Below are 23,412 nucleotides of genomic sequence, written 5' to 3' on the forward strand. Positions count from 1 at the left end.
AGATATCTCATGTCACAGCGTTGGCAAGTGAGGATTGTGCGGGCCGAGCCCCGATCCCACCTTTGTCGACATGTGCGGCAGCGATTCCGATCTCATTCCCGTCGCCATGTGCGAGCCGGGGGCGAGCCGGGCCTGTCTTCGTTGCACACGGGCTGTGGCCAGCAGCCCGGGAACACGGGGCTGGAGAGAACCGCTGGGCGGTTTAGCGCACGCGAGTTAGAATTAGTTACGGAGGCGTAATGGTTGATTGAAAAGATTGTTTACTTACACCCAAAGATGGTATTGGTGTAGGCTGGACAGGTTTCCAGGCACAGCTCCCGCTTGGATCCTCACTAGAGAAACACGACAAATTGATTGCTCCCACGGAGTTTGCTAGGCTCCGCGGGTCCGGTTCGGTTGGGTTCGAAAAGTTTCCCCGGAGTTTGCTAGGCTCCGCGGGTCCGAAGTTACGGGAAAGGGATACGTCTAGGATTGCGCTCAGCGACGGGGAGAGGCTAGAAGCTAATACTCCATAGGCTCAGTTCTATTGCCTCTATTGCCTGCTTAGGGGAGGCGCGTTGGGTCCGCGAGGGTCCACAGCGCTTGGAGATCTTCACACAGGATCTCTCTCGTCCTCCCTCCTCCGACTTGGGCGGAAACTACCCAAGCCTTTTGTACGGCTAGCAAGCCAATCGCTAGCCGCCACGTGTGCCTACATTAGGAATGGGCCAATAATGTGGCGCGAATCCTAATACAAATGGTGGGAACTTCTTTACAGCATGTATCACTACGATGCAAAAGAGATGCACCCTGCAAAGAAGCTGTAATCTGGCAGGAAATCCCCCGTTGCACCAGAGTTCTCTCTTGCAACAGAGAACTCTACCGTGCAAAGAAAGCGACAAATTGGCGGGAAATAATTTAGCGGTGCCGAAGCACACACACAAACAAAAAATCACAACTTTGGGTTGTGACATCCCCCCTTGCTGAGAGCATAGCTAAATTATGCCATACTCTTCCGAACAATCTAGAAGTTTTGTCGTGATCATCAAACGAGTCAACAAGCCAACAAACAAATATACAAACATAAAATTCGCTGTCCTGGGATCAAGTTACATAACAATCAAGAAATAATAATCAACATAAACTCATAATCTGATTCATAACAAAATTGCACGATCAGGGCTTCAATGGGCGTCGTGACAAGGTCACACGTCTCCTCACTCTCCTCAGTGATGTCATCTCTCTTAAGGCTCCTCCTTGCCATACGCTCTGAATCCTGGATCTGTAAACAAAAACTCTCAAAACAGATTAATGACCTATTTTAACAAACTTAAACAATTTTAAACGATTCCTATGGCTTAATTAGACGAAATCATCGAAGATTCATCATCTGGTTCTTCCAAATAACGGAAACCTAACTCATAAGCTAACTGCCATTGACCTACGTCCCCTAAAATCCAAAGCTGCCGCTTGTTAAGTCCGGAACGCTGTAGGAGAAATCCAAACATGTATCGCTCCTCTAGGGTTCTCGGTGGCAGCGGTGGAAGATCAGATCCACGTCGTCTGGTGCCCTGAGGCCTAGTCAGGTGTCGACAGTCCCGATCAAAAGACAATCTTGGCTCCATCAGGATACGCAGTCTTGGCAATTGACAAAGAAGATTACTCACTAATCACGTTTAAATTCTGTGGCCATAAGATCTAGCCATGAAATTATAGCTTCATCAGATTCCATCTCAGATTCTTTATACCATTGTTGTAGATCTGTCCAAACACAAATGCGACTGATGGCAGTATCTTGTGTATCAGTTACTTGGTTGACTGTGGCTGTAGGGCAAGCTGCTTTTTCGGGACTCGATGTTGTTAAAGGCTGAACTGCTGCCGCGGGGGTTACTGCTGCTGTTGCTGCTTCAGGCAGGAGGGGCGGATGCTCTCCTCCGCTTGACTCTCTCCTTCGTCGGCAGGAAGGTGTGGTCAGCCGAGACGCTGCCGCGTTGCTAGGCGGGGTTGCCGGCGACGACGCTGCATCGATGGGCAGAGTCGCTGACCGAACTCTCGGGGGTTCGTTAGAAGCTCCACCCTTCTTTTCCGGTTCTTCCACGCGGTCTCCCTCTTGCTCGGCGCCATCTTGAACTGGCGTTTCAGGCTCCTTTTTCTCAGCCGCTTCTTTGACCGATCGGATCGCCATCTGCAGCTGGGTTTTCAAACTTAAATTCTTTTGCATTAGGTTCGTTATAGTACGAATAGTTGCACTACCTTCTCCCCCCTTGTCGTACCGCAAGGCTACTCTTTCATCCGCGGGGCATTCTTCTGTCTCCAGATCTTCGTGGAGCTCGGATGGAAGCTCGCGACCCCGTAATCTAGACATTATCATTCCCGGGGGAAACGGGCCGATGGGCTCCGGTTCTTCACTCTCCCGAGCATATCGTAGGCATCGGGCACGCTCCCGGGTGAAAGTCGGGTTCGTTTCGCCCACCGGGTTGGGTTCATCGAGGGACACAGTATCAAGGGGCCTAAACAGGACCTGCTCATCTCTCATTATACACCCGAACGCCGCAGGGAGCAAGTACACTTCCCTTTCTCTCGGGGCTCCGTCTTTGGAGATTCCCTCTTCTCCCTTTAGCGACAGATGGCCGCTTACAAATCTTTCACCCGTTCCGCCCGCCTTGTGGTAAGTGATATGTATCTCTAATTCTTCAAAGTTTTTCACTTGGCGTTGGTTATCGCGCCAAGGGCAATTCCTAACCAATTCTAACTCTAGCGTATTCTCTCTTAATCCCGTCTGGATTGCTACATGCGCATTCTCTCCCAATCCCATCCTCGTCGCCATGTGCGAGCCGAGCCCCGATCCCACCTTTGTCGCCATGTGCGGCAGTGATTCCAATCTCATTCCTGTCGCCATGTGCGAGCCGGGGGCGAGCTGGGCCTGTCTTCGTTGCACACGGGCTGTGGCCAGCAGCCCGGGCACACGGGGCTGGAAAGAACCGCTGGGCGGTTTAGCGCACGCGAGTTAGAATTAGTTACGGAGGCGTAATGGTTGATTGAAAAGATTGTTTACTTACACCCAAAGATGGTATTGGTGTAGGCTGGACAGGTTTCCAGGCACAGCTCCCGCTTGGATCCTCACTAGAGGAACACGACAAATTGATTGCTCCCACGGAGTTTGCTAGGCTCCGCGAGTCCGGTTCGGTTGGGTTCGAAAAGTTTCCCCGGAGTTTGCTAGGCTCCGCGGGTCCGAAGTTATGGGAAAGGGATACGTCTAGGATTGCGCTCAGCGACGGGGAGAGGCTAGAAGCTAAAGCTCCGTAGGCTCAGTTCTATTGCCTCTATTGCCTGCTTAGGGGAGGTGCATTGGGTCCGCGAGGGTCCGCAGCGCTTGGAGATCTTCACACAGGATCTCTCTCGTCCTCCCTCCTCCGACTTGGGCGGAAACTACCCAAGCCTTTTGTACGGCTAGCAAGCCAATCGCTAGCCGCCACATGTGCCTACATTAGGAATGGGCCAATAATGTGGCGCGAATCCTAATACAAATGGTGGGAACTTCTTTACAGCATGTATCACTACGATGCAAAAGAGATGCACCCTGCAAAGAAGCTGTAATCTGGCAGGAAATCCCCCGTTGCACCAGAGTTCTCTCTTGCAACAGAGAACTCTACCGTGCAAAGAAAGCGACAAATTGGCAGGAAATAATTTAGCGGTGCCGAAGCACACACACAAACAAAAAATCACAACTTTGGGTTGTGACAAGGGTGTCCAAACAAATATATGTTGTGACTGATGTTCAGTTATCCAGTTCCTGTGAATTCAAACAGGTCCTCTTTGTAACTTAGTGTTGATAAGAAAGGTGGCTTAACTTGATAGAGGCTTTTGTTTGTATATTAAAACAGTAACATTTGTAGAGAACTATGAGTCAGTTTTACAAATAAGTGTGATTTTTACTTCATTTTACATTTTTCAAAATGCTATTTGCAGGCTCTGCTGAGGATTCATTTAGAGAAAATCACTGCATGGCACTTAATCCACAGATGCAGTATAGCTGGCAAAATAAAATATGTGAATCTGGATTTCCTTTTATATGCAAAAAATATTTAAATAGTACAGAGCATAAAACATTTGGTAAGTCTCACTAAAATAATATATTTATTTCACCCTCTCTTTTATGATTGTGTTCTGTCCATTGCTTATATTTAGCATGTATTTTTAATCTGTTGTTTCATTTTGCAATTTATTACAAAATATACTGTGCTTTGAAGACTACAGAAGGATTTTGGGTTGTGCAAGGAATGCAAGATAAAGCCATTTACATGTAAAGCCTCTGGGCCAGATCATCTCCTGGACTAAACTAATGCATTGTATTTCTGGCTGTTTAAGCCAGCTAAGGATCTAATCTTTTGTTTCTGTTCAAATGTAACTTTTTATGAGCCTTCAGTTAAAGTACATAAAATCAGGATTAGAAGAGACTTTACAGGTCTATTCCAACTCCCTGCACAAATTCAGGGTGCGGTTTTCCTAAATCATACTTGTCAAGCACTAATTTAGCCTCTTGAAAATCTCTAATGAGCTCCCTACAACTTACTTATATGTCCCATTGTCCTAAATTTGTGTCAGTAAGAATTTTTCTCTGAGTTTTAATCTAAATCTGTTTTATTTCATCTGATATTCATTACTTCGTGCCCCGCCCTTTGTGGTGTGGCAGAACATTTGTTCTCCCACTTCTTTATGGAGGCCTTTAAAATATTTGGAAATTACTATCACATCTGTTCTTAAACTCCTTTCTTCCAAACTAAACATCCTTGCTTCTTTCAAGCTTTCCTCAGATTGTTGGAGAACTTGCAGAAGTTGTTGCTAAACCATTTTAATAAGCATAAGGCTAATAATACAGCACTTATATGGGTCTTCATATCATCAAAAAGATGTACAAAATGGTCATGCTGAATCTATTTGGGTTAGGCAATATTACCCTTTGTACATTTAGGTTCAGAACACTTTGACAATTCAACAGAATTAACCAAATACCCAGAGAAAAGAGCATTTGATACAAAGGAAAACCCAGGCTTTACAGTTATGTTCTTACCATGGAACTCCCATCTTCTTATATATTAACCTCACAAGAAAACACTATGTGAGACAGAAATAGAAAAAAAAATAGAGCTCTTTTATTGAAAGGCTCAGAATTCTCCTTAGGAGTCAGACTTGCTTATTATGACAACTACAGTCACATTTTTTTTTCCTAGTAAATGAAGTATTTTTCTTGTTGTTTTGAACTCTAAACAGGACCTGACCCTTTGCAGTTAATGGAAAGAATTTAGTGGGTTTTGGATTAGACCCAAAATGTGATAGGGTAAGGTAGGCTAATAGTTCGGTATGTAACGAATCCAGTTGCAATGTTTATCTCTTTTAGTCTTCTTGTTATAGTTACAGTATAGCTACATTTTAAAAATAAAATGCCTTCAGCAAGCCTCCGAGGGACATATTTATAGCTCAAATGACCATACCTTTAAACAGAGGCATAGCTAGGCGGTTTAGTGCATAGGAAGTTAGTGGCACACAGGGATGGCAGCTGTACTTGGGCTGTTGGCAGTGATAGTCTAGCAGCATGGGGGCTGCTTTTTCTGCACCTCCTTCCCCAAATCAGCACCCACAGCTGGTGCTCTGGTCACCCTCCATAGTTATGCTACTGCAAATAAATTTTGGGAATTTTGTCTGCAGGTGTTTCACTGTGTACACATGTGCTATTTTTTCATTATTGAATTGTTTTGAATGCCTTTATATTTCCAATTCTTGTAAATAAGTAAATTGGTATTAATGCCCTATGAAAACACTTTAGCCTAATCTTACAACTAATTTTATGTAATGTGTTCAATCTTGTATGTTTTAATTAGAAGATTCATGGAAGTATTATCCTACCCGCTGTGACACTGATTGGTATCCTTATAACCGCAACTGCTATAAACTTCATAAAGAGGAAAAGAGTTGGAATGATGCAGTACTGTCTTGCCAAAATGATAATAGCAAGCTCATTAGAATAACTTCCTTGGCAGATGTTGAGTTACTTGTTAACCTTCTTGAAGTTGGTAAGTCCTGCAAGTTTAGTTTACGTTCTGTATTGTGGTTTTCCTTCAGTGATATTCTTCTGTATGAACAAAGTGTCCAGATTGTGGGTTTCCATGTAAATGTTGAATGCTCTTTGTTATATAAACAGTATATTTGGGTTCTATTGATTCATAAGAGAAAAATAATTTGAGGATGACTCCTTCTAGCATCCTAAAGTGTTTCTTACTAGCTACCCCAGGGTACACGATGAAGGACTTGTGTACAAGATGAGAACTAGTCAGTGCAGTTTCACCCCTTTTTTTTTGTAAGGCTGCTGCTTAGAACTGGGGTGCTTAACCCCCAGCCCACGGGCTAGATCCAGCCCTTGGTGTTTTGCCATCCAGCCTGCAGGCCTCCCTGTGGTTCCACAGGCCATGGCCCCGTGCACTAGGTCAGGTGTACAGGGTGGCACAGGCCCCAACCCTGGTGTTTGGGGATAACACAGGGCCTCCAGAGACTGATTCCTGCATGCAAGACTCGGCACGTTCGGCATGAGGACCCTGGAGCCCGATTCCCACTCGTGGGATGAGGTGGAGGTAGCACACGGCCCTTGGAGCATAGTTCTGTCATGCAGCAGTGGATAGGGGCAGTGTGGGGCCCCCACCCAAATCCCCATATGTGGCACAGGGCGGAGGTGGCACAAGGACACTGATCCCAGAACAAGGGACTGAGAAGGGGTGCTGCGGTGGCCTGGAGCCCAATCCTGGTATATGAGGTATGATTCAGCCCATGAACTGGCCCCACGCCTCTCGTCTTGTTTGTGGGGCCAAAACATTGATGACCGTTGCCCCAGAAGATAGGATGATCATCAGAGTCTGTTGGCCGAGTAGTGTACTCGGTAATATGAAAAAACAGGGTCATTTACCATAGGTCTTGGCATACCATATTTACTTGATTCCAAGGTTTTCTTTCCCCATTTAACATGAGGTAGTGGGGGGCAGGCAGCTGCTCCGGCTCTGGTTCTGGGTAGGGACTGGAGCTGCAGCTACTGCCTGCCCCTCCCCCCCACCTCCTCTCCACCCCTTTTCTCCCATCATCTCAACCCTGCCTCCCTACATTCCTTCCCTCCCTCCCATCTCCCCACCCCCATTTTCACTTCTGCTTCTCCACAGCCTTGGGCTCCTGCACTCCTTCCCCCAGGCTGTCCACCCCCATCTCCTTTGCTCCCCCCACCTTTGCTCCAGCATAGGGCACAGAGGGTGGCCCAAGCCTGGCTCTGTAGCAGTGGTGCTGGCTGCACTGCTGCTATGTGGCTGAATTGGGACCATGCTCCATGCCCCAGACTGCAACAGGGGCAGAGCCTATCAGTGCTGGAACAAGGGTAAGTTGTTGGGGGGACCGGAGGCTGTTGCAGGGAGAAACGGAGTAGGCAGAGAAGGGCCTGAGGCTTTGGGGGGCAGGAACAAAGGAAGGGTAAGATGGGGCAGGCAGTAGGGAGAAAGTTACCTGCCCCTGCCACTGCCTCTCCTCCACCCCTACCGCTACTGCCTCCCCCACTGCCTCCCCCCCCACCCCACCACCTGCCCTGCTATCTGCCACCCCACTGCCTCCTCCCCTACTAATGCTTTCCTCGCTGCAGTGGTTGTAAGGATGAATTTAAGATCATCCTCCAATAATTAGATTTTATACATGGAAAATTATAACAACTTATCAATGTTCCATGTTTATAATCTAATTATTGGGGGGGGGGGGCTGTCTAAATTCAGGGTTGTCTTAGATTGGGGTATATATGGTATTCTAAGTTTCTGATAAACCCTGTAAATTCTGGCTCTTGTCATTCTCCTGTTACCTGTGACTAACTGCTCCCAAACTGTTCAATAATCCCTATCAGTACTTAAAGCAGAGATAATTTATGATACTGTTTGCCTTACAAACTCAGTTATCCTGAGTAGACAGTGAGGCATGCGATGTGCCCTCTGTAGCTGCCAGAGCCTAATGTCAATTGTAGAATGGTCGAGTGTAGAGGAAGGCTATTCCAAAGGCACCTTTCATATCCATACCATGTTTTCTACCCCTTGCATTCCATGAGTAGATAAATATACTGGTAATTTTTGTGGGAATTTGCAGACCATTTGATTCTCGAGTGTAATAAATGAAGAAGCATATCTAAGCTGTACATTTTTTTTACAGTCCATGTAATTCCATTTTTTCTGAAAAAGGTAATATTGATTGAAAGTGTGAATAGTTTATTAACTGTGCTATTAATTCTATGGGCACATCTGACATCATTTTTGTTTCATCAAAATCTAAACCCCTTTTTTACAGAAAATGTAACTGAGATATGGATTGGCCTGAGCAGCAACAAAACCCCAATTGTTTTTGAATGGTCTGATGGCTCCTTGGTAACCTTCACCTCATGGCACCAAGAAGAACCTAATATTTTTCAAAGAACAGCTCCATTTTGTGTTTCAGCACAAGAAGTTGTAAGTTTTCTTTTAGATTGTCTTTTAAGGGAAGAAAACCTTGTGTGAACAATTTTTGGTCATGATTATGGTTTTTTTTCCATTTGCATATATTTTCCAAGCCTTAAACTCTGTAATAACATTGGCGGTTGATGCACAATGTCTCATAGTCTTGGTAAATATGAGAGAGCCTTATGAACTGCCTTTTTAAGGCTGTGACGGATGCCCAAACTAAACAGAAGCAATGGGATAAGACCCTTAAAGAAATGGGAACAAGTGCAGTGCTTGCCAAATGGAAGAGGACAACAGTCAGTGTGAAGCAAGTTTCCTTACAACAAAGAGAAAATAATGTTAAATCTATGTAGAGTACGTTCTAATTTATGATGTTCAGCTTCTTGACTTGAAAGCTCCATGGAAATATTTTGAAACAGTGAACCAGTTTCTTGTTACTCTGTTCTCAGTATTTTAGGCATTTATGCAGCATCTTGTAAAAACTGACACCAAGGAGCTGTATAAATGGTCCAATCCCACTTCTACTTGAAATCAATGGGAATTTTGCCATTGATTTTAGAAGAAGCAAGCCCAAGTTGAAGCTATGTCTGAAATTGTGAGATTAAGGGTGATAGATACCTGCATACATACTAAAAAAGAAAAATCAATACAGATAAAATACAATTCATGGCATTCAAACAAGGCTGGCAAAAATGCTTGTCAATTTTCTAATTCAAAATACTTGTATGCTGCATAAATTTATTAGCATAAACTATTTTTTAAGTGCATTAATGACACTATATCAGTAGCAAAGTATCTTTTGTCAGAAGATTCACTGATCTGTATAATTCTTAGAGTTTCTATCTAGTGTTGGTAATAATGGGTGTAATCCTGCGAAAACAGTCATACTATTAATTTTTATCCATGAGAGCAACTCCACAGAAATAAAGGCCTACTCAGGTTTACAGTGAAGATCAGGCTCAATATCTGGAAGCTGAATACATTTTTAAATAAAATTAGAGTTAAGATGCGTAGGGCCATTTTTATCCTGTTTTGCTTAGATGTAAATGATGACAAACAGTGCAAAGTATTGGAAATTCTGACTCAGTTTTCAAAAACCTTTAAAACAAGCGAGTTAAAATCATCCGAACCCACAGGCTGAATGAGTGGTGCAAGACCTGTCCGCTGACCAGATCAGGCCCGTGGGCAAATTTTCTTTATATTGGTACCGATCCAATATCAGACCGATGTATCAGTGCACCTCTATGGCAAATTCTTTGTCTTAATCATGGGCCATTGAAGATAGTTACAGAAGTAAATGAGAAGACTCCCCAGATGAACAAGGATGAGCAAAATGTAGCTGTCAGTTGCTATTGTATATACAAGTGTCTCAAACAGGAAAATAAACTGTTTAACACAAATATAATGTGCATTTTTTTACTAGGATGGACACTGGAAAATTAAAAATTGTGAAGACAGATTATTTTACTTATGTCAAAAAGCAGGCAAGTTTGAAAATGTCACTTCTGAGAAGGAATCGGGGTGTCTAAAGGTAAATTTACTTAGTCTTTGTTTTTAGCTTCAAGAAATGTGATAGGAAATCTATAAATATTGGTATAGAATTTATATGTTTAGTTTTTCACATTAAAAAAATATACTTCAGGTTTCCTAGGAAGAGTCTCACATCTATTGTTTGCTTTAAAAATACATAAACAAAAGTTTAATGTAAGATTAAAAGGTTTGTTAGGTTCCTTTTATGGATCATTGCCTTGTTGGCAGTTGTGATCCAAATTCCTATATCTTTCTAGATCAAAAGTCGCAATACTTTTGGAGGCCATCTGTACAAACAATGATTGTTACACGATGCTTTATCTTACACATGTTTTTCATAGTTTTGAGTGGAATGTCAGGGTGAAAAACACTCAGTTTCTTTGATATGAAGAATTAACTTTTACACTCATAGGAAAGCATTCCCTTCATTTTCATAAAACAAAAATGGAGAGGGCATAACTATTGAGGAGCATAAATAAGTGTTCAATCCTTTTTAAACTGTGAGTTACAAAATGATTTGGTATTTTGTTATATCCAGTTAAATTCAGGGACTTTCTGAAGTGGGATTAATGTGCTGACTGTTATTGAGTAGAGGCTTACTGTGATATTAAGATCCAGAGTCCCCAACATTGGGATGTGTGTATCAGCCTTTCACTTGAGCTAATCTCTAATCTAAAATGTATCAACTAAAAATTTACCATCTTGTTCTAAAGTGTTTAGTGTTGCTAAAAATCTTACATTTCACAAAATGTAAAGAATACATGCATGTTCTGTCTAATGGCTACTACCAAAACAGTATGAATCTCACTAAAGTTACAAGTAGTCAGCTTTTCCTTCTTATTTTATTCAATAACAAATAACTTGCTCTAAATTCTGTAGTACTTATTTGTGGAGAATTTCAGCTGAAGACAGTGACATAGGGGAAAAAAAGTAAGGCAGGAAATTTCACATACATACACTCTAAAACACTCAAATGTCTGATGATGGGTTAGATGTGAAGTAAAATAAACCAGAGACAGAAGTGAATAGGGGCAGAATCCCATTCAGTTCACCTGCCCAAATGGCAGTTACCCAGCCACATAAAGGGTGCATCTACACAAGGCTCTTTACTGCACAGTAGACTAATTACCACTCCGTAAAGCATCAGCATCTACACATGTGCAGGATTTACTGCACAGTAAATTCGGCTAATACGCAGTTGCCCAGTACCAAGAAATATAGGTACTAAGTAGATCAACTACACAGTAGCTACTGCGCAGTAGCAAATATGGAGAGAGCTGACCAGAAGTGGGACAGCTCCTCCCCTCCCCCACCCCCAGCCCTAGCCCTACCCATGTGCTTCCTGTCAGCCTCCTGGGGGAGCCTGGAGCTCTCCCTGACTGCCGCAGGGGGGCAAAGCAGGGCCAGAGCAGCTCTGCACTGAATTGCTCCTGTCAGCAGTAAATTTGCTCATACTGGGAGCACATGTAGATGTGTTCCTGGTCACATGTTAATGTGCCTTAAGGTACTGTGCAGTAACCCTAATGCACATTAATTGCATGTGTAGATGCACCTATGTGGTAGTTATGGCATTTAGACACAGTGTGCGAACCCTCTCCCTGTGCAGTGTGGCTCTGTATGTGTATAACTGAGCATACATGCTGAAAAGAGGAGGAGGATGGCCAACCATAGTTTAGCCCCAGTAACTGACTCTAACCCTCTGGCATGGTTGTTTTGTCTTTATAAAGCTTTCTAATCTTACTTTTTTTTTATCTTCTACTGATTTGGGGGTTATTTTTCAGACTGATTGGCATATAAAATCTTCTCTGTTTCTCATCAACTGATTGTGGTTCTTACAGGGCATTCTTAGCCAGCAGTTGCAGAAGTGGATGTCTTTTTCCCCTCCCTTCCAGAGATTCACTATGTGCTATGTGATTTTTTTGCTAACTCCACTATTAGTTTTTCTAATCACTGAACTGTTAACAGGGAGCAAATCTTTTTGTAACAAAGGTCAACTTCCTTATGCAGTCTTTCTGTATGCTAAAACAAGAAAGTTAAGTGCAGTGGTGGAGCCCGGGCAGGGACAATGTCCCTCTGGCCCGGCAGTAAGGCGCTTCCAATCCCAGATCTTTGAATGGGTGCAGGGGGCTGGCTAAGAGCTTCAGGGGAGGGGCAGGTCCCAGCCCCCTACCCCAATCTGCTGGTGGGGCAGCTAGCAGTGAGCCCCTGGTTGGGCAGGGATTCTGGGGGCTTACTTCTAGCTGCCCCACCAGCAGATCCAGACAGGAGGCTGGGACCTGCCCCTTCCCCGCAGCTCTTTCCAAGCCCTGTGCCTCAATTGCCCAATTGGGGTACAGGGCTGTGAAAAAGCTGCAGGGTTGGGGCCTTCCCTTGAGAGGGTCAGTTCCTGGTTAGCCCTAGGCTGCACAGGGAAGCCCGAAACAGAACAGTCCCCAGCTAGTTCTACGCTGCATGTGCAGACTTCCCTGTGTAGCCTGGGACTGGCTGGGAACTGTCCCAGTTTGGAGCAGGTCCCTGCCAGCTCCAGGCTAGCCAGGGAACTTTCTCTATGCAGGAACTCTCTCCACAATTGTGTAGCGGGGGTGGGGAGCTCCCAGTTGCAGGGGTACGGGGCCATTGTCCCCACCTGGGCTCTGGTGGTGCAGCCCACCCTGGCAGCAGGGAGATCCCAGGGGCAGAAAGCAATCTCCCACCACCTGCTGCCTGGCTGACCAGGAGCAAATTTGCTGTCTACAGTGCCTTACTGCACAGTAATTACTCAGCAGTTAATTTGCTACTTGCATTTGCTGTACTGCGCAGTAAAGCGTCTTTTGTAGACACACCTAGTATTGCACTACGGTATTGTCATGTCCAACTCTAGCTTTTGCATAGTCAAGGTAAATCTCTTTTCCTATAATTTCATCAAAAATATTTATACATTTTTTCTTTAGGATTTAATTTGACTCTTCCTATACAACCGCTTTCCCAACTTCCAGGACTGAGATAAAATGACACTAATATAATTCTGTTTCCTGCTGTAGCTGGATGCCAGCCAGAAGGGGTAGAAAAGGCACAGGAATGATAATATTCAAAGCACAAAAGAAAGTAATTTAGGAAAATAAGTAAATAAAGGAATAAAATAATAAAAGAAATAGAAAAGCAAGCAGAACCTTGTGCTAGTCAGCTTCTCTGTCTTTCTGGATGCCAACCCCATTCATGATGTCAGTTGTGCACATACTTTAAGCTTAGGTGCATGTCATGTTGATGTCAATAGAACATAAACACATGCTTTATCATTCAGTCATTATTTTTGTAGTCTTGAATTAGGCTAAAAATGGCTGAATAGTCTTAGTGCTTCCTGAAATGAGCACTAAAGTTGGATAGAAGAAAAGCTCTTGATAATAATTGCCACCATTGATCAAATGCATCACTCCTTCAGAAATTTTTGTCAGTTTCTCCCTTCCTCCTCCACTTTGTTTTTCTTTAATCATCATTAAATTGTGTTTGTAGATTTTTACAACTTTATTGCTTTGCTTCATTTTCCAAACATTCACAGAAGTAGTATTTATCCTATGGAAATGCTAAGGGCTATGGAAATAGCTTTGCTTTCCATACATAGCGCTAAAATGTACAGAGGAGAGGTTATATTTGTTTCTTTGTGTTTGATCATTTAGATCCAGGTAGTCTAGTTATTATACTTGTTTTAAGAACTTAAATACTGCTTTGTGGCACATGATTAATACAGAAAAACCATATCAGGCTTTTCAGTACCAAGTTTGCCAATGAAAAAGATTGGAGGAGTGACAGATAATGAGGATTCATAGATTTCATAGACATTAGGGCTGGAAGGGACCTCAGAAAATCATTGAGTCCAGCCCCCTGCCCCAGGGACAGGATGTATCACTTGGTCAGCTGTAAACATAACTGCAACAGTGAAACTGTCTTTCATTTATTTTTTCCTTCACTATTGGAGCATGATTTTTTCTTTAAAACATCAAAAGAAATGAGAAGATACTGTATTTAAAAAGAGGAAATGGAAATAATGATAAGAGGTAGATCGCAAATTGTTTGTTTTGCCATGTAAAAGGTCAGCACTGGGATTGCTGGTAGTGTTGAACAAACATTCTGCCTTCAGTCTGAAACAGCTGCAACCTTTTAATACCAATGTTGTTGAGTTTGACAGGCAATGTGTATTCTACAGTTTTGATATAAGTTATCTGTAATGAGTTACCACAGCTATAAGCCAACAAGAATTATGAAACATTTGTGCCAAAAGAGACAGGTATCTAAATGTCCTGGCATTCATCCCTAAAACAGAGTCAGTAAATTGATATTCCAAGAGCAAGTTAGGCGGATAACAGAACATAAATTATTAATATTGTTCCTATGTGCATCATAATAAAGTAGCAGTAATAATAACAAGCACATGCTTCCTGCACAAGCTATTCATGTTTCAACTATTTTAGCTGCCTCAATTGAAATATTTGTTTGTAAACCATCCTGAACCATTTTTCAGTGAGTCTGAGAGAGAGAAAAAAAATAAAGGGTGCATCTCTGTGATCTTTCTGTAACTTAACAAACTTCCCCACCTCTAGAATAATGGCATTTTCCATTTGTATTGATTAAAAACACAGAAAAAAAATTGACTGTAAGTTTTTAACTGTTGTTAAACATTTCAAGTTATTAGAAAAAACATATGATTACATATGTGAACCACAATGTACAAAAATAAGCCATTTTCTCTGGAGTGCAACAGACATGATTGTACCCTGTACAAGTATGAATATCAAATCCAGCTAAATTTACTCTTTAAAAAAATTAACTCTTTTTTACATTCTCTTTCTGTTCCCATTTAAATGATTTTTTTTCATGCTTATAACATATAGAGCTAATTTTGGACCTGACTGGAAACAAATTTAAACAAAATCTAAACAGTTTTCTCCTACACTTCCCTGTAAGAGAAGCTATTCTACAAAAGTAGAGATGTAGCATTTGCCTTCGAAGAAATAAAAACTTCAGCTAAAAGAAAAGTAACCTTATTGGGCATGAAATCAGAAACCATCTGTAAGAACAGAGATCAGAGCACACCTTTCAAAACCCTGGCTTATGTGAACTACCCAGCACTTAATGTTTCCTATATTTAAGCTATGGTGGAAAGATAATTAGAGTTAATGCAAATATAACTATGCCCTAGTCCTAGTGCTTTATATTAGATGTGCCTGGAGGTTTGATTCCATCATTCTCAGGCCTATGCAGCCAGCTTCTACAGCATGACCTCTCTCAGGCCCTTGCTTTTTGGTTGCTGTTTGTCTGATGACTGGAATCAGCCTTTTCACAGCCTTTATGTTAAGCTGCTGCTAGTCAGGAAAGGTGTTACTAGTTCCTTTCATACGTCTCAGAGGCTGTCTCTGAATCTTATGGGTAGCAACAATTGTGGCCCTCAGACAACTGCAGAAAATATTTTCTCTTCAGTGGTATTTGTTTCCTCTCTTTTACTACCAGAATAGTGACATAATTGGATAAGCAAAATGCTGGTGACCTGGTGTGTAAGGAGGCTTTCTGGAGGAAGGAGGAGAATAAAGTCAATGATGGCTGTTAAGAGTTAGATGTATGCAAGGTCACTGCCTTCCTCAAAGTTTATGCATTTTAAGACTAAAGTGAAATACTGGTTTGCTGAAGTCAATGGCAGAAATCTTGCTGATTTCAGTCAGGCTTGAATTTCACTCTTGGTATTTCGGGTTGGGCCCATTAGACTCCAATTCTGAAGTCTGGATTCAATTTGGGATTCTGATCGAACTTTCCCAAAACATAAATATACACACACACACCTGTTTAACTAACATATACAAATTTCCCATTTTTACAAAGTGAGCTGTGATATTGGTCATGTTTCATCTCTGTTCAAGCTCTTTTTCTTTTTTATATATTTTGATCTACTTAAAATCTGTACAAACACGCCTCCACATTATGACCTGAATAGCATCATAGCTGTGCTATGAATGATAGGGCTGCTGAAACCTAGATCATCAGACTGTCATCCAGCAATAGTCACAAGGACCTCACCAGAGCAGAAAGAGAAATGGAAGATAACATGAATTGGGATAAAATGTAAAAGTACAAGGAGGCTGTCAGTTTTTTGACAGCCAACCTAACTGTATATATATTTATATTGTATACAATAATGCATAAAAATAATGTTTATTTTAAAGGGATGGGAAAGACATGGTGGATTTTGTTATAAAATCGACAATACCCCACGAAGTTTTGAACGTGCTTCCAGTGGTTATTACTGCCCGCCTGCACTTCTAACAGTAAAAAACAGGTACTTAATTCTATTAGTGCAAAGTACTGCTAGCAAAAGCTCTTCTACCTATAAAAAGTTCCGTGTAAAGAAAAAGATTATCTTTTATAAGCAAGCTTGCTTTAAAACTGGAATTAATTACTAATGTTCACAAAAATCAAATGTTCATTTTGTCATTATGTTTACTTCCTGAGTCAGCATAAAGTTTAATAGACAGCAGTTACTGACTTGCTATCTGTCTCTCTGTCTGTCTAACTGGCACTTTAATTCAAGTGTGCAGGAGTCCAGAAACTTGAATGCTTCCTATACAGATTTACACAGTCTCCAGCCTATGAATCTTTAAAGGTGTACCTAGTAATGTTGTTAATACATTTAGATTTTCATATTTAAACTTTATAAATGGTTGTTTAATGTAAAAGAGTTATTATTTTGTGAATTCAGTTCTCTATCATCTCTTCCTTGCTTCTGTTTACTTAGTGTTCAATGTCAATAACAGGCTTTCATCATTGCAGATGTTCAAATACCTGATATCTTCTCTGAGCATGTTTCTGCCTGAGCTACTGCCTGGATCCATACTGCAGTCCATACAGTATGCTCCTATTCAAATCTGAGATATGTATAGATTTCCCAAATTAAGGATTCATGTGCACATTTTTTTACCTGTGTCACTATAATGACTACTGGGGAGACATTCTCAGTTTCTATTACAGCTGATAAGGTTTGTTTTCCTATGGCAAATCCCAAGGTTTTCATGAAAAAATAAATGCTAAAGTATGTTAATTCTGGAACTGTTATGTTTCATGGCAACCGTTGTGTGGCTTCCTCAGGCTACAGTTCCCTTTCAGGGCCATGTTCTTTGGTCAGATGACAACTAGGAAACTGTTCAATTTTGTCTGAAAATTTATTTTTTAATTTTGGAGCCAATTTTCCGCTGAAAAATATTTTAATGGAAAAGTTTCAACCAGCCATAGTTTCTATACAGCCAGTGAGGGAAGATAAGAAAAATAAGTTGGTATTCACCAATCAATTAAATCATTAACAAAGTATGCTGGTGTGGATATGCCACTAGTTAATGGCTCATGGATACAAATTAAATAAGTGGGGTTATAGGCTTGTTATTTTACTACAAATATAATATCTTTATTCTCTCCATCATAATTAGTTGTGTGAAAAGTCCAATGCTAACAGGTCTCCCTTTGTTGTAAAAAAGTAGCTTGGAGTCTGAGGACAAATGTGACAATGGCAGGCCTGTAATCTGGTTTCTGGATCAGACATCAATATTCTGATCACTGTTTTTGTGTCCTTTTCTGCCTCTTTGGCTAGGTACAGACTTTACACATAAATCAGTATAAGTGATTGGAAACCAGACTAAACCTGTAACAGAACAGAAGTTCAGCACTCACAGACTGATTTAAAAATGGCAGAACCCAATCTAACCTGGATGAATGTAGTGTCAGATTTAATCAGTTTAGTTTAAACCGGTCTGTCAAACTTCTGTCCCAGATCCCCTCCCAACTCAGGTTAGATTGCAATCCCCCAGGATCCCAGGCTGTTTTGTGGGTCCCCACTAACCTGCCCTCACAGAATGGGCAGGCTAACATTCGCCCGCACTTGTCTGCTCCAGCTGAGTGCTGGGCCAGCCCCACCCCTGGGCTGTCACAGAGACAGCAGGAGCCAGGACTGAGAGCCATGCAGCAGAAACACGGGGAGGGAAGCAGAGGCCAGCCCAGGTCCACCTAGACCCAAGCAAGCACAGCTGGGGTGGGGGATGTCCCTCCCTGCACTGCTGCTGACAGCCACTGCTGGACAGGGCAGGGGTGGGGAGAGAGGCTGCTTTGGAAGGCGTGAAGGAGGGCCCCGCACCTTCTGGCTTCTGCCAGTGCAGTCATCTGCATGCCCTATCCAACCAAAGGGTGAATGTATGTTCTGTTTGCGCCCAATCTAATCTCTGCAGAGAAATCTCTTGGAGAAACCTGCATAGGTTTGACTGATTCTGCTTCTGGCTTTTTGAATGTCTGTAACTAGCGCTAGTGTACTTGCTGCCTCTCTATTGTATTAAATATGGATGGATGCCTTTATCAATGGGAATTGAGGGTATTTTGAAAGATGGAAACCCTCAGACCTTTACCTGACAAGGTGCTTAGCACTCTGGTTTCATGCTAGGAATGAGCAGCAATATATTCTTGACTTCAGTATAATTACTCTTATCCTTAAAGTTAAGTACATGCTTCAACATTTTGTTGAATTAGGACTGGAGTGTGATGCTGCTTTCTCAATGAACCTCTATATGAGTACTGCTCAAATACAGAAAATGTGTAACAATTGTCTTTTGTGTATTATTTTATCATATGTGATAAAATATTTAAATATATGAACTTTCTAACCAAATATTAATGGATTTATTCATATCTTGTATTTGTTATGGTCAAAAGACCGGTTTGCCTTTGGTCAAACTATAGTGGATTTACTTTGGTCATAGTCCAGATATTGTATCCAGAAACTGTAAATCAATTTGAACTTGGTTGTGAAGGAATAGTGACCTTTCCGCATACATGTTGAGAATGTCCTGAGATAATAGTGTTATGGAATAAAATAATAAATAGAATTTACAGAATCTCCTAGCTGTTCCATTGTGGAAAGGAGACTATGAAAGAGATTACAGTGCAAACTTTTGCATGGGGGAAACAGCCAGGTATAACACAGTGGGCGCATCTACACGAGACACCCACTGCACTATTATTACTGCACAGTCATTTAGTACTTGCATAACCAAGTACTAAATGACTGTTCAGTAACCTACACAGTAACATCCCGGGTTGGTTGCCTAGTGATGCTTACTGCGCAGTAGCTTATTACAACTGCACAGTAGCTTTGTGCCTGGCAGTGCTACTGTGCGGTAGTAACGAGCTACTGTGCAGTAAGCATCTCATGTGGACATGGCCAGTTACATTTAGAAGCCAGTTGTATGATAACTAGTTTTGTGGAAAGGACAGATTCCTACATTATTTGTGGCATGGAGAAACAACATCCTTTCAAATGATCCTTGCTAATCCTAAACAAGAATAAGAACATAGTTGTCCAAAGCACTGATTTTAAAATCAAAGTGTTAATAGGAATTTTGCTTGTAGGTCTCTTACTGTCACCCTATGAATATGCAATGGATAGCCTAGTAAAAGTGTAATTCACATTATGAGGAGACAGGTTAAGTTTCTACAGTCAGTGGTTGCCTCTACACATGCAATTAATTTGCAGTAAGGTTACTTCTCAGTAAAATAAGACACAGTAAGATGAGGCTGCGAATGCATCTACATTTGTGCAGATTTACACCCAATGGGAGCAGCGCAGTACAAGGCTGCTCCTGCCCTGCTCTGCCCCCATACAACAGCTAGGGGGAGCTCCATGCTCCACTGGGTGCCAGCCTGGGGGCTGGCAGGGAGTACAGGGGCCAGTCCTAATGTGCATGAAACCAGGGGACTATTGCCAGCTGCAGAGGCAGCTGTCTCCTGGTCCGGTGCATATCAGGACCCACCCCAATGCACACAGGGCCAGAAGAGCTGTACCAGCTGCAGGGACCCAGGTCCCAATGTGCACAGGGCCAGGAGACAGCTGCCTCTGCAGCTAGCACATCTCTCCCAGCATTGAGGCTTAGGCAGGCAGCAGTGGCCCCCTGCTGCCTTGGGCAAAACTGTGCTCATGCACATTACCTAATGTGTTGTTTATCTAGTTTCTGTATGTGTTGGTACTAGCAAACAGCCCATTAGACTAATGTTCGGTAAGTCCAGCGCACATGAAAACAGTGATGCTTTACTGTGCATTAGGTTAATCTAATGCACAGTAAAGTGCCTCGTATAGATGCACCCAGTGAGCATCTACAACTCTTATTAGCATCATCCAGGTTGTGGGCACTTTGTACCCCACAGAAGGCACAAGGGTAGTATTATTCCTCACGATACATCATTTATCATTGTTTTAGTTATTTGTTTACAGTTGACATATTGCACTTTCTGAGAAAGTGGTTGTTAACATGTAACATGGCATTTCACTGTTTAGGGTCTTTGTCCTTGTATGGCAAGTACAAGTGCTTTTCTTCAGAATAAATCATGCTTAGAAGATACCAAAAATTATTCTAAATTAAATCATTAAATAGCGTTAAAGAACTTGTTTGTAAGAAAGAGGACTGGTGTATGGGAAGATGGGCAGAACTGGTGTAAAATTAAAATTATACCAGTGTAAAATTATAAAGTGTAAAATTATATTTACAAAAAGAAATTAGATATGAGATAGACAAAAAAATTAGGTGAATTAGATATGTAGGTCCTAATCCTGAAAAGATACCCATGTGTTTAACTTTACACACTATGGTCATTTAGACAGAAGTCAGTATTTCTGTTTGCAGTGTGTGAAGTTAAGTTTGCATTAAGTCTTTGTGGATTTGAGACCTCAGTGTGCTGGATATAATTTCACAGGAAGCTGATTAATTATGGTTCTAAGTTAATGCATGTATTTGTATAATGTAGTACCAATAATAACTGAATGAATAGTATTTACATAACAAAATCAGGGCTATATATAACTTTTACAGTGGTATATAGTTTAAGTATTTAAATATTCTGTGGAATATCTTCAAAATGCTAAAATGAGGAAAGTCACTTTCCTTTTGCAGATATCAGAACTGCTGGTACAGTAGGTCATTCAGTATTAACTATTCACTGCTTACTATTCAGTGTCCAAAGAAGAAATATTTTTGTGCCAATATTTCTTTTTTTCCCTTGTGTTGTCTCTCTGATTCTTTGAACTTTTCAGGAATGGGGAGATTCTTCTAATATCATCCATATACAACTAGCAGCGACTATAGATGTTTCTTAATACAAATAAGCTCCTGAGTGTTTTTCTCATCTTCATTAATTAATTTGTAACTGAGATATGGATTAGGATATCTTACTATAACATGATTTTTTATCCTGATCATTTTTAAAGGTTTGAACAAGCTTTTATCAACAGTATAATCTATGGAATGGTGAAAACTGAGGAAACTTATTTTTGGATAGGACTACAAGACCTTAACAATACTGGAGAATACTCTTGGCTAATGACAGATGGAAAGTATCAGCCTGTGAGCTATACAAACTGGAACAAGTATCAGCCACGTGAGTAATTTGTTAAAATAACAAATGTAAATTTTGGATCAAACTCTAAAGTTTGCCATTAATCCCACTACCCTTCCTGAATTCCCAACATCATTTTTCCTTGTTTATTCTCGCCGTCCAAGAGGCCTACAAGGTCATGTTCATTTCAGACTGGAGTAACTTTACAGACTGCTTAGAGACTGTATAAGTGCAACTCGGCAGGGGCAGCACAGAGAATGAACTGAGAATTCCTCCTTTTCTCTACTCTTGTCCAGGATGGGGAAAGTGAGTTACTACACTCTTTTCTACAGGACAACTTACTCTACAACATGTACCCAGCCAGGAAACCTTACCCTCTGGGAAGGCTCGGGGATGCACCCAGGGCCTCTTCCATACCTTATTCCTCTCTGCCCCCTCCCTGTCCATTTGTTCTGTGTGGAATACCAGGCAAGTAGCTGCTGTTTCCCTCTTCTGTGTGGCAGGGTAAAGATGTGGCAACCTATCCTTTTATTACCATTGGCAGCTAATCCGTGAAATGTCAAGAGTAACTGCACAATTGTTTCAAACCTAGATTCCATTTCCAGCTGTTTTCTCACTTATCCTCAATTTGGGAGGTCTGGAAGTACTGTGAATCAGTGGTGCTCAACTTTTTCGCTGGCAGGAGATATGGCCAGTGCTCAATCAGTCTGCTAGCCAGATCCAGTTCGTGGTCCCTGTCCAGTGCCCAGGACAGTTGTAGCAGGGTCCTATTCAGTTGCTTGGAGGGCAGGGGTACAGCCCAGCCCTGCAGGGGAGAGCGGTGTGACCCAGCCCCAATCCAGACACAGGGGAAAGGGGGTATAGCCCAGCGCCAGTCCAGCTATGTGGGGAAGGGGGCTTGGCCCGGCCCCAAACCACCTGTGGCAGGAAAGGTGGCATGGCCCAGCCTGGATCTGGCTGGTGGGGGAGGGGTTGTGGCTCAGCCCCAACCTTCTGCTTGGGGCCTGGGGTTTGAGGTTTGGGAATTTGGCAGGGGTGAGGGGGGGTGGCAGTGCCACTACTCCCCTGCAGTCAAATTTCGTGGCCTGTGGAAAACCCCACAGACTGGATACAATGGTCACAGAGACTTTGTCCTGTGGGCTGGAGGTTGATCACCCATGCTGTGAATAAAGACAGCTAGTTTACAGAGAGGATCTTAATGTCCTCCACCAATGAGCCCTGGAGATAGTGCCAGGGATCTGAGCATTCTCCCAACTCCTGTTAATAATTAATTTAGGTCATTAATATTCATAGTTCATAAATTTATACATTTTAAACAATGATCAAGAAGGACAAGGTAGTTGAGATATATTTGTGGACCCAACAACAAAACTGTAACCTAGTGGCAGTATTTTTATTTCCTATCCCTGAGTAATTATGTTCTTCTGTTCAATTTAGGACTGATAGTAATTGATACAAAAGCAGGGTTTCTTTTAATAAGATAAAAATGTAAACTTTTTTTAAAGGCAATAGTAGATCTTCAGATGTGACCAGTGATTTTGGGTGCCACATGTTTTAGAGACCCACCTTGAGATGCCTCAGAGGAGCTTGATGTTTAGAACAGGCTGAAACTGGGGCCTCTTCAAAGTAGAAACCCAAAAATTGAGGCACTCAGGATCATTAGCAGGGATTCTGGTTTTCCCTGATAAAAAATCACAAATTCTGTGATAAAACCCTCCAAATCCATTATTAAAATGAAAGGCTGATATATATATATAGGTATCAGTTGAACACAATGTTTTCATGATATATTTACAATTTTAAACCAGTTTAAATCAAATCCAACCCAAAATCAAATACCAAAATGCCCTGGCGAGGCGGCAGCAGGGGTGGCAGCACAAGGTTGTGCCCCTCACTGCTGCCAGGCGGGCAGGGAGCATCTTGCCAGGGCAGCGTGGAGCTCTCAGCAGAACTTCCCGATGCCTTGCTGTTCCCTGAAGCACCGACCAGCTAGGCTGCAGAGGCCCTGGGGGAG

The 23,412-nt window shown here is 42.1% G+C and overlaps 1 protein-coding gene across 1 annotated transcript in view; it reads left to right on the forward strand.

The window, feature by feature from the left end:
* The window catches only part of PLA2R1 (phospholipase A2 receptor 1), an 88,955-nt gene that overhangs the window by 20,100 nt on the left and 45,443 nt on the right, over positions 1-23,412 (forward strand). The window contains exons 6-11 of the mRNA XM_014599540.3: positions 3,949-4,092; positions 5,859-6,050; positions 8,335-8,492; positions 9,907-10,014; positions 16,202-16,314; positions 21,271-21,440. Coding sequence (XP_014455026.2) covers positions 3,949-4,092; positions 5,859-6,050; positions 8,335-8,492; positions 9,907-10,014; positions 16,202-16,314; positions 21,271-21,440 — 885 coding nt within the window. The remainder of the gene's footprint in view (positions 1-3,948; positions 4,093-5,858; positions 6,051-8,334; positions 8,493-9,906; positions 10,015-16,201; positions 16,315-21,270; positions 21,441-23,412) is intronic.

Source organism: Alligator mississippiensis, chromosome 4 (assembly GCF_030867095.1).
Source record: "Alligator mississippiensis isolate rAllMis1 chromosome 4, rAllMis1, whole genome shotgun sequence".
In the NCBI taxonomy this organism is placed as follows: Eukaryota; Metazoa; Chordata; order Crocodylia; family Alligatoridae; genus Alligator; species Alligator mississippiensis.